Below are 12,500 nucleotides of genomic sequence, written 5' to 3' on the forward strand. Positions count from 1 at the left end.
CCACACAGAATACAATGATTTGCAAATCCCTTTCAACCTGTATTCAATTGAATAGACCGCAAAGACAATATATTTAACGTTCGAACTGGGAAACTACGTTATTTTGTGCAAATATTAGCCGCTTAAGAATTTGATGCCGGCAACATGTTTCAAAAAAGCTGGCACAAGTGGCAAAAAAGACTGAGAAAGTTGAGGAAGGCTCATCAAACACTTATTTGGAACATCCCACAGGTGAACAGGCTAATTGGGAAACAGGTGGGTGCCATGATTGGGTGCAAAACCAGCTTCCATGACATGCTCAGTTATTCACAAACGAATCAAGGGTTAAGGGTCACCACTTTGTCAACAAATGCGTGAGCAAATTGTTTAAGAACAACATTTCTCAACCAGCTATTGCAAAGAGTTTAGGAATTTCACCATAATATCATCAAAAAGTTCAGTGAATCTTGAGAAATCACTCCACGTAAGCAATGATATTAGGGACCTTTGGCCCCTCAGGCAGTACTGCGTCAAAAAGCGACATCGGTGTGTAAAGGATATCACCACATGGGCTCAGGAACACTTCCGAAAACCACTGTCAGTAACTACAGTTGGTTGCTACATCTGTAAGTGCAAGTTACAAGTCTACTATGCAAAGCAAAAGCCATTTAACAACAGCTCCCAGAAACGCCCTTGTGGAGGGGGACGTGGTCTGCAGCAAAGCAGGGTGTGCCAGGACCGGAATTCAAAATCAGCGACAGGTGCGTAAATGGCTCACCTGGGCCTGGTTATCTAATCACCTGTCGCTCTGTTAAAAGGCAGCAGCCGGGGAGGAGAGAGGTGTTGGAGCGAGAACGAGAGACAAAGACAATTGCAGAAAAGCCACAAAAAGACTATATTTGGATAAATAAACGTCACTCTGAATCTAAACTGGACTGGTTATTATTTACAAAAATGTGGAGGTTGCCCCCTAGTGGGTTCTTCGGACCACCAGGCATTGACATGAGACTCCAGTTTAGATTCACAATGATGTTTATTTTTCCAAATACAGTTTTTTTGTGGCTTTTCAGCAATTGTCTTTGTCTCTCTCGGCCCGGCTGCTGCCTTTTCACTGAGCAACAGGTGATTAGATAACCGGGCCCAGGTGGGCCATCTACGCACCTGTTGCTGATTTCGAAGCCCGTCCCGGCACACCCCGCTCCGCTGCAGGCCCGCAGGCCACGCCCCCCTCCACAGCAGTCTATTCTGCAGTCTATTCAATTGAATATAAGTTGAAAAAGATTTTCATTTCATTTATGTCACCGAAAATGTGCCAGAAGTTTCCGATTAGTTTTAATAGGAAGTTTAAAAGGATGTTTGCTATCTTTACGCAGATGTCTAGAAGAAGGTGGTCAATTTTAGAACGTAATGACATAAACTTTGCATGTATGCAACATCCATTTTCCACCCCGTGTAGGGGGTGGCTGGAGCCTATCCCAGCAGCATTCAGGCGGGAGGCGGAGTACACACCCAGGACAAGTCGCCCCCTCCTCGCAGACCAACACAGAATGTTGCAAAACAGTTGCATTTGTAAATTGAGACAAGGTGTTTTTACTCTGCCAAAAAAGGGAAAATATCCATCTAACACTCGGCTTCGTCGGTGAAAGACAAGATAAATGAAGACAAATAGATGAAGGAAATACCGCAGATCGCCATGTTGTCTTCACACGTCCATTTGTAGCGGTCCGTTTTGGGCTTGCAGCCCTCCTTTTCCGCCCTATTGTAGCAGCAGTCATGCTGGTGGCAGCACCTGCAGTCCAAAAATGGGGATGAATGTGTTTTGTGTGAGGGTTCGAATAAATTGCCAGTTTTGTAAAGTGCGGAGTAAGCGGCATCGAACATTGTTTTCATGCTTGAGGACATAATGGTTTCAAAACAAAAAGACGGAGACCATTAGGATTTGGGTGAGTGATTATGTACCGTATTTTTCCGGACTATAAGGCGCACTTAAAATCCTTTTATTTTCTCATCTTCTTTATAACCCGGTGCGCCCAAAGTATGTCATAATTTTGATTGTGCTGCCCCACCTCAAAGCTATTTTATTTGGTACATGGTGAAATGATAAGTGTGACCAGTAGATGGCAGTCACACATAAGACACACGTGTAGACTGCAATATGACTCAAGTAAACAACACCAACATTTTATATGTTCCGTTGAAAAATATAGAACTTTACATCATCAAAATGTTTTAGTACGACTTTGGTAAGCTATGAAGGCTCCCCGCTTGATGGATTGTACTCTACTGTGCGAGTGGCTATGCAACCTGAAGGCTCCTGGTTCAATCCCCGGCTTCTACCAACCTAGTCTACCAACCAGTCCTTGAGCACGAACTCAGTAGAAGCATTTAAGTCCCATCTTAAAACTCATTTGTATACTCCAGCCTTTAAAAAGACCCCCCTTTTAGACCAGTTGATCTGCCGTTTCTTTTCTCCTCTGCACCCCTCTCCCTTGTGGGGGGCGGGGTTTGAGGGTTAAGTGCTGGATGAAGTCGGGACCCAACATGGCACTGCCATATTTATTATTGATGTCACAATGTGCATTTTTTTTTTTTTTACATGCCTCAAAACAGCAACTTGGAATTAGGGACATGCTCTCCCTCAGAGAGCATGAGGATGTTGAGGTGGGTGGGATTGAGGTGGGGTGTACTGTTGCGTCCCGCAATAGTTAGTGCTGCAAGGCGTTCTGGGTATTTCTTCCGTTGTGTTTACTGTTGTGTTACGGTGCGGATGTTCTCCCGAAATGTGTTTGTCATTCTTGTTTGGTGTGGGTTCACAGTGTGGCGCATATTTGTGACAGTGTTACAAAAAGTTAAAGTTGTTTATACGGCCACCATCAGTGTGACCTGTATGGCTGTTGACCAAGTATGCCTTGCATTCACATGTGTGTGTGTGTGTAAAGCCGTGGATATTATGTGACTGGACCGGCACGCAAAGGCAGTGCCTTTAAGGTTTAATGGCGCTCTGTATTTCTCCCTACGTACGTGTACCACTCCGTGCAGGGGCGTTTTAAAAAGTCCTAAATTTTACCTTTTGAAACCGATACCGATGATTTCCGATACCACATTTTAATATTGGCAGTTCGATATTATCGGTCATCTCTAGTTCTAACTTATATCTGTCATCAGACTCGATATGGAAGCGTTTAAAACTACAACATAGCTGGCAGACGCAGTCTAAGTGGAGGCCTGTAAATAGCCCACAGAACGCTGCATCCTCAAGAGACTGTACTGCTGCGTCCCGGATGAGTTAGTGCTGCAAGGAATTCTGGGTATTTCTTCTGTTGTGTTTATGTTGTGTTACGGTGCAGATGTTCTCCCGAAATGTGTTTGTTATTCTTGTTTGGTGTGGGTTCACAGTGTGGCGCATATTTGTGACAGTGTTACAAAAAGTTTAAGTTGTTTATACGGCCACCCTCAGTGTGACCTGTATGGCTGTTGAACAAGTATGCCTTGCATTCACTTGTGTGTGTGTGTGTGAAAAGCCGTAGATATATGACTGGGCCGGCATGCAAAGGCAGTGTCTTTAAGGTTTATTGGCGCTCTGTACTTACTTCCTACGTTGGTGTACACAGCGGCGTTTTAAAAAGTTCATAAATTTTACTTTTTGAAACAGATACCGATTATATTGAAACCGACACATAATTTCCGATATTACATTTTAAAGCATTTATCGGACATCTGTACTATTTATGCCTGCCTCGCCCTCCAGTCAGGGCTCGATGATTGATTCCTGTATCCCGTTGCCTGTTATCATTGTTCCTGGTTCCGGTTTTCCCTGCATGTGCCCTTACCAGTTGCACTATTTGTTTTTTGACATTAAAGTCATGTTTTCGCTCTAAAATCTACATCTCTAAGATTTAGTCATTTGATAAAGACACGAATGGATTTATAACACGGTTTAATGCAGTGTTTCTTAACCCTAGACCAGGCCCCCTTAATACACAGGTTTATTTGGGCTGAAGCCCAGGGGCCCCCCCGATATTGATTGATTGAAACTTTTATCAGTAGATTGCACAGTACAGTGCATATTCCGTACAATTCCAAACCGATAACGATAATTTCCGATACTATTATCTTGCGATAATCGACTCACTCGTCGGTCTCGTCCACAGGATTTCCGTGGCCCCCCAGTCCACAGTAGCAGCCGTACCACAGATAAGCGAAAGCTGGGCTCTGCGTGGTGCACTTGATGATGCCCCCCAGCTCCAGTACTCCTCTTTTGGTCCGCTCCAGGGAAGATCCGGCTGCGGAGACCGCTGTAAAAAAGGACAACAACAGTTCCATCTGACATGTACTAATTCAGGGGTGTCAGACTCGTTTTCATTGAGGTCCACGTTGCAGTTTTGACCGGACTCGGAGGGCTTTCTGGACTTATATAGTTCTACAAACCCCGTTTCCATATGAGTTGGGAAATTGTGTTGGATGTAAATATAAACGGAATACAATGATTTGCAAATCAATCAATCAATCAATCAATGTTTATTTACATAGCCCCAAATCACAAATGTCTCAAAGGACTGCACAAATCATTACGACTACGACATCCTCGGAAGAACCCACTAAAGGGCAAGGAAAACTCACACCCAGTGGGCAGGGAGAATTCACATCCAGTGGGACGCCAGTGACAATGCTGACTATGAGAAACCTTGGAGAAGACCTCAGATGTGGGCAAACCCCCCCCCCCCTCTAGGGGACCGAAAGCAATGGATGTCGAGCGGGTCTAACATGATACTGTGAAAGTTCAATCCATAGTGGCTCCAACACAGCCGCGAGAGTTCAGTTCAAGCGGATCCAAGACAGCAGCGAGAGTCCCGTCCACAGGAGACCATCTCAAGCGGAGGCGGGTCAGCAGCATAGAGATGTCCCCAACCGATACAGGCGAGCGGTCCATCCTGGGTCCCGACGAGCAGTCCATCATGGGTCTCGACTCTGGACAGCCAGTACTTCATCCATGGTCATCGGACCGGACCCCCTCCACAAGGGAGGGGGGGACATAGGGGAAAGAAAAGAAGCGGCAGATCAACTGGTCTAAAAAGGAGGTCTATTTAAAGGCTAGAGTATACAGATGAGTTTTAAGGTGAGACTTAAATGCTTCTACTGAGGTAGCATCTCGAACTGTTACCGGGAGGGCATTCCAGAGTACTGGAGCCCGAACGGAAAACGCTCTATAGCCCGCAGACTTTTTTTGGGCTCTAGGAATCACTAATAAGCCGGAATCCTTTTCAACCCATATTCAGTTGAATATGCTACAAAGACAACATATTTGATGTTCAAACTGATAAACATTTTTTTTTTTTGCAAGTAATCCTTGACTTTAGAATTTGATGCCAGCAACAGGTGACAAAGAAGTTGGGAAAGGTGGCAATAAATATTGATAAAGTTGAGGAATGCTCATCAAACACTTATTTGGAACATCCCACAGGTGTGCAGGCTAATTGGGAACAGGTGGGTGCCATGATTGGGTATAAAAACAGCTTCCCAAAAATTGCTCAGTCTTTCACAAGAAAGGATGGGGCGAGGTACACCCCTTTGTCCACAACTGCGTGAGAAAATAGTCAAACAGTTTAAGAACAACGTTTCTCAAAGTGCAATTGCAAGAAATTTAGGGATTTCGACATCTACGCTCCATAATATCATCAAAAGGTTCAGAGCGTCTGGAGAAATCCCTCCACGTAAGCAGCATGGCCGGAAACCAACATTGAATGACCATGACCTTCGATCCCTCAGACGGCACTGTATCAAAAACCCGACGTCAACCTCTAAAGGATATCACCACATGAGCTCAGGAACACTTCAGAAAACCACTGTCACTAAATACAGTTCGTTGCTACATCTGTAAGTGCAAGTTAAAGCTCTGCTATGCAAAGCGAAAGCCATTTATCAACAACATCCAGAAACGCCGCCGGCTTCTCTGGTCCCCAGATCATCTAAGATGGACTGATGCAAAGTGGAAAAGTGTTCTGTGGTCTGACGAGTCCACATTTCAAATTGTTATTGGAAATATTCGACATCTAGTCATCTGGACCAAAGGGGACGCAAACGTTTGTAATTACTAACAGAAAACAGGTGAAGGGGGGAAAAGTGCTCAAAAGGCAGGCGCAAAGCTGCTGCAGGATAAGGGAAAACAGGAAGTGAAAAAATCACAATAGGGAGCGCAAGACAGGAATTAAAACTACACCCAAACACTGACAACTCTGTCATTGTTTTGTTAAAGTACCAATGATTGTCACACAAACACTAGGTGTGGTGATATTTGTCCTCTGCATTTGACCCATCCCCTTGATCACCCCCTGGGAGATGAGGGGAGCGGTGAGCAGCAGCGGTGGCCACGCCCGGGAATCATTTTTGGTGATTTAACCCCCAATTCCAACCCTTGATGCTGAGTGCCAAGCAGGGAAGTAATGGGTCTTTCTTTTTTTTATAGTCTTTGGTATGACTCCAACACCCAACCTACCGATCTAAGGGCGGACACTCTAACCACAATGCCACTGAGCAGGTTGGAACCCTGTTTTGCATAATGTACTGTATGATGGGACAGGTACATACCGTACTGTACATGTTATTAGGAATATTTGTGTTATTGTGCTCAGAGCCATTGCGTAACCAGACTCCGAACAAATTTGACTTTCATTCAGTCGTATTAAACTGCTCACAGGCATCTTTAATTGATGTCTTTCTTCACGTTTTTAAAACTATGGAAATACAAAGGCATTAAAAAAAGGTATTATTGACATTCTGCAAGGTGAATTCGGAGTGTTGCCAAGCCTTTGGTTTTAAGCGCGGAGGAGAATGCAGGGCCGCCCCTCCTTATACGCAAATCACGACGTGCACGGGGCATTGTGGTAGTCCTCGTTTTTGCGTGAAGACGCACATTAAATATGTCAATTTTCAAGTAATTCATAAGATATTTTATGACAAATGTATTCCTGCGCCATCACTAATAATGTACAGCAGTGGTCCCCAATATTTTTGTATCCGCGGACCGGTCAACGCTTAATAATTTGTCCCGCGGTGGGGGGGTGTCCTTTTTTTTTTTTTTTTGTCATGAAAAAGGGACGTTTTTGCCATGAAAAAGGGAGGTTTTTGTGGTTGGTGCACTAATTGTAAGTGTATATTGTGTTTTTTATGTTGATTTAATGTAAAAAATATATGTATAAAAATGTTTTTTTTTTTAAATAAAAATTGATAAAAAAATTCTTCTGATGTACAGTACACCCTCGTTTATTACTGATAGTTGGTTCCCTGCCTGACCGTGGCAAATAAATTTTCTCAAATTTAAGAATAATTCATTACAAATAATGTATTTTCATATATATATATATATACATATGTAGGTGTGGGAAAAATCACAAGACTACTTCATCTCTACAGAACTGTTTCATGAGGGGTTCCCTCAATCATCAGGAGATTTTAATGGAAGCATTCACATACAATGGTTTATATAGGGCACAGAGTGGGTGGGTACAGGCAGGCGTAGGGGTGTGGTGATTGGCTCATGTGTTACTTAGGAGGTGTTTCCGTCTGTGGCGGCATGCTGAAATGATTTCACTGCGCTTGTTGAGGGATGATAGATCTGGATGATATATAATAAACAGTTTCTCTTTTAAGCATAGGTTGCATCTTGTATTAACACTGTTGTAAGGTGTGCTGGATGCAAGAATTTGCCATTTTATTGAATATTCAACATTATTGTCTTTGAGGTTCCAAATGTGTTTGCTGAGTTCTGTAGAATTCCGCAAAGTCTGGTTTCTAAAGGAGGCGTTGTGATTATTCCATCTTGTTTTGAACGCTCCTTCGGTTAATCCTACGTACGTGTCACCTCCTTTAGAAAGCAGACTTTGCGGAGTTCTACAGAACTCAGCAAACACATTTGGAACCTCAAAGACAATAATGTTGAATATTCAATAACATGGCAAATTCTTGCATCCAGCACACCTTACAACAGTGATAATAAAAGATGCAACCTATGCCTAAAAGAGAAACTGTTTATTATATATCATCCAGATCTATCATCCCTCAACAAGCGCAGTGAAATCATTTCAACATGCCGCCACAGACGGAAACACCTCCTAGGTAACACATGAGCCAATCACCACACCCTACGCCTGCCTGTACCCACCCACTCTGTGCCCTATATAAACCATTGTATGTGAATGCTTCCATTAAAATCTCCTGATGATTGAGGGAACCCCTCATGAAACAGTTCTGTAGCGATGAAGTAGTCTTGTGATTTTTCCCACACCTACATATTGCGCTCTACCACGGTATCGAGCACTATTCTCTGGATAATCCAATCAAGACATATATATATATATATACGTCTTCGGGTTTGTGTTAGTGTTTCAGTACAAATCATACATCAAATTAAATTCAACTTTGAATAAAAAAAAAAAGGATAAAAATGTTTCACGTAAGTAAAGAAGTGTGAAAATTGTAATGAAATAAATGGAAAAAAAGCAACAAATAAAATACAATTCTGCTTAGGGCCCCAATTTGTAAATATGTGTTGTTGTATATGTGAGCCTACCCACAATCCTTTGAATAGATTAAAATACATTTATAAAACACAAATGAGGTAATTGTTTATTTTATGGTTTTACTGTAAAAAAAATAAAAAAAATATTGCTAAAAACAGTAGTATTTTTCCATTGCAATTATTCAATTTTTTATATGCTGTAAAAAAACAAAAAAACCCCCACTGCTTTTACTTTAAATCAAAATTTCGATTATTATTTTTTTTTTGCAGCTTATGTAGAAAAATATATTGTTAATGCATTATATAGACATACATGTATTATATATATATATATATATATATATATATATATATATATTACTCATTGTTTTTTTTTTTTTAATTCTTTGTCATAAAAAAGGGACGTTTTTGTCATGAAAAAGTGAGGTTTTTGTGGTTGGTGCACTAATGGTAATTGAATATTGTGTTTATTTTTATTTTTTAATAAAAATTTATTAAAAAATTATTCTGCAGCACGGTACCAATCGGGCCACGGCCCGGTGGTTGGGGACCACTGCTTTAAATAGATTAAAATAAATATATACAACACAATTGAGGTAATTATTTATTTGATGTTTTTTTTTAAATGCTAAAAACAGTGGTAATGTTTTTCCATTCCATTCCATTTATCCATGTTTTTACATGCTGTAAAAAAACACTGCTTTTACTTTAAAGTAAAATTTATATTTATATATATATATATATATATATATATTACTCATTGTTAAAAGCGGCAAGAATAACTGCAATGTGGCCCTCAATAAAAACAAGTTTGACACCACTGTCTTGGTGTTTGTGTTTCAGTACAAATCATACATCAAATTAAATTGCACTTTGAATTAAAAAAAAGGATAAAACTGTTTCACGTAAGTAAAAAAGTGTGAAAATTCTAATGAGGGGGGTAAAATAAATGAAAAAAATGATATTCTGCTTAGGGCCCCACTTTAGCCTGTGTAAATATGTGTTGCTGTATATGTGGGCCTACCTACAATCCTTTAAATAGATTAAAATAAATTTATAAAACACAATTGAGGTAATTTATTTTATGGTTTTACAGTAAAAAAAAAAATACTCCTAAAAACAGTAGTTTTGTTTTTCCATTCCAATTATTCAATATTTTTATATGCTGTAAAAAAAACAAAAAACACTGCTTTTACTCTAAAGTAAAATTACGATTATTTTTTTTTTTGCAGCTTATGTAGAAAAATATATTGTTAATGCATTATATAGACATATATATATATATATATATATATATATATATATATATATATATATATATATATATATATATATATTACTCATTGTTAAAAGCGGCAACCATAACTGCAATGTGGCCCTCAATGAAAATGAGTTTGACACCACTGTCTTAGTGTTTGTGTTTCAGTACAAATCATACATCAAATTAAATTCAACTTTGAATTAAAAAAAAAGGATTAAAATGTTTCACGTTAGTAAAAAAAGTGTGAAAATTCTAATGAGGGGGGTAAAATAAATGAAAAAAAGAACAAATAAAATAATATTCTGCTTAGGGCCCCACTTTAGCCTGTGTAATTGTGCGTTGCTGCAAATGTGGGCCTACCCACAATCTTTTAAATAGACTAAAATAAATATATAAAACACAATCGAGGTACTTATTTATTTTATGGTTTTACAGAAAAAAATAAAATAAAATACTGCCAAAAACAGTAGTTTTGTTTTTCCATTCCAATTATTCCATTTTTTTATATGCTTGAAGAAAAAAAAAAACTTTAAAGTAAAATTTCGATTATTTTTTTTTTTTGTAGCTTATGTAGAAAAATATATTGTTAAGGCATTATATAGACATACATGTATTTTATATATATATATATATATATATATACATACATGTATATATATACATACATGTATATATATATATATATATATATATATATATATATATTACTAATTTTTAAAAGCGGCAACCAAAACTGCAATGTGGCCCTCAATGAAAACGAGTTTGACACCACTGTCTTAGTGTTTCAGTACAAATCATACATCAAATTAAATTCAACTTTGAATTAAAAAAAAAAAAGGATAAAAATGTTTGACGTAAGTAAAAAAAGTGTGAAAATTCTAATGAGGGGGGTAAAATAAATGAAAAAAACAACAAATAAAATAATATTCTGCTTAGGGCCCCAATTTAGCCTGTGTAATTGTGTGTTGCTGTATATGTGGGCCTACCCACAATCCTTTAAATAGACTAAAATAAATATATAAAACACAATTGAGGTAATTATTTATTCGATGTTTTACGTAAAAAAATTTTTTTTTTTGAAATGCTAAAAACAGTGGTATTGTTTTTCCATTCCATTCCATTTATCAATGTTTTTACATGCTGTAAAAAAACACTGCTTTTACTTTAAAGTAAAATTTCTATTTTTTTCTTTGCAGCTTATGTAAAAAAAATATATTGTTTGTATGTAATATTGATTGTTAAAAGCGGCAACCATTACTGCGATTTGGCCCTCAATAAAAAGGAGTTTGACACCCCTGTTTTAGGATTTGTTTTAGTGTTTCAGTACAAATCATACATCAAATAAATTTCAACTTTGAATGAAAAAACGCATAAAAATGCTTCACATAAGTAAAAAAGTGTGAAAATTCGAATGAGGGAGGCAAAATAAATGAACAAAAAAAATATATATATATATGTACAAATAAAATACAATTCTGCTTGTGTAAATGTGCTCATACTTGATTTGTTGTTGTATATGTGGACTTACCCACTATTGTTTGAATAGACTAAAACACAATTGAAGTAAGCATTTATTTGATGTTTTGTTAAAACATCCATCCATTTTCTACCGCTTATTCCCTTTTTTGGGGTCGCTGGCGCCTATCTCAGCTACAAACGTACGGAAGGCGGTGTACACCCTGGACAAGTCGCCACTTCATCGCAGGGCCAACACAGATAGACAGACAACATTCACACTCACATTCACACACTAGGGCCAATTTAGTGTTGCCAATCAACCTATCCCCAGGTGCATGTCTTTGGAAGTGGGAGGAAGCCGGAGTACCCGGACGGAACCCACGCATTCACGGGGAGAACATGCAAACTCCACACGGAAAGATCCCGAGCCCGGGATTGAACCCAGGACTGCAGGACCTTCGTATTGTGAGGCAGACGCACTAACCCCTCTGCCAGTGGCTTGGCATTGTCTTGCTAAAATAAACAGGCTTCCTCCCACCTCCAAAAACATGCACCTGGGGGTAAGTTGACTGGCTACACTAAATTGGCCCTAGTGTGTGAATGTGAGTGTGAATGTTGTCTGTCTATCTGTGTTGGCCCGGCGATGAGGTGGCGACTTGTCCAGGGTGTACCCCACCTTCCGCCCAATTGTAGCTGAGATAGGCGCCAGCGCCCTCCGCGATTCCAAAAGGGAATAAGCGGTACAAAATGGATGGATGCCAAGCCACTTGTTACAACAGTGTAGCTTTGTAAAAAAACAGTGCGGGTACTTTCCTGACCCGCCTGCAGTCCAGACCTGTCTCCCATGGAAAATTTGTGGCGCATTATGAAGCGTAAAATACGACAGCGGAGACCCCGGATTATTGAACGACTGAAGCTCTACATAACCATGGATGAAGTACTGGCTGTCCAGAGTCGAGACCCAGGATGGACCGCTCGCCTGTATCAGTTGGGGACATCTCTACGCTGCTGATCCGCCTCCGCTTGAGATGGTTTCCTGTGGACGGGACTCTCGCTGCTGTCTTGGATCCGCTTGAACTGAACTCTCGCGGCTGTGTTGGAGCCACTATGGATTGAACTTTCACAGTATCATGTTAGACCCGCTCGACATCCATTGCTTTCGGTCCCCTAGAGGGGGGGGGGGGGCCCACATCTGAGGTCCTCTCCAAGGTTTCTCATAGTCAGCATTGTCACTGGCGTCCCACTGGATGCGAATTCTCCCTGCCCACTGGGTGTGAGTTTTCCTTG

At 39.9% G+C, this 12,500-nt stretch overlaps 1 protein-coding gene across 6 annotated transcripts in view; it reads right to left on the reverse strand.

Moving 5' to 3' along the window:
• LOC133555861 (phospholipase A2-like) overlaps nucleotides 1–12,500 on the reverse strand; it is a 15,053-nt gene that overhangs the window by 515 nt on the left and 2,038 nt on the right. For all 6 annotated transcript variants that reach the window (XM_061905293.1, XM_061905295.1, XM_061905297.1 and 3 more), the window contains 2 exons: nucleotides 4,112–4,274; nucleotides 1,662–1,768 (listed from right to left, as the gene is read on the reverse strand). In XM_061905293.1, coding sequence (XP_061761277.1) covers nucleotides 1,662–1,768; nucleotides 4,112–4,274 — 270 coding nt within the window. The remainder of the gene's footprint in view (nucleotides 1–1,661; nucleotides 1,769–4,111; nucleotides 4,275–12,500) is intronic.

This window comes from Nerophis ophidion, linkage group LG07, assembly GCF_033978795.1.
Source record: "Nerophis ophidion isolate RoL-2023_Sa linkage group LG07, RoL_Noph_v1.0, whole genome shotgun sequence".
NCBI classification, from domain to species: Eukaryota; Metazoa; Chordata; class Actinopteri; order Syngnathiformes; family Syngnathidae; genus Nerophis; species Nerophis ophidion.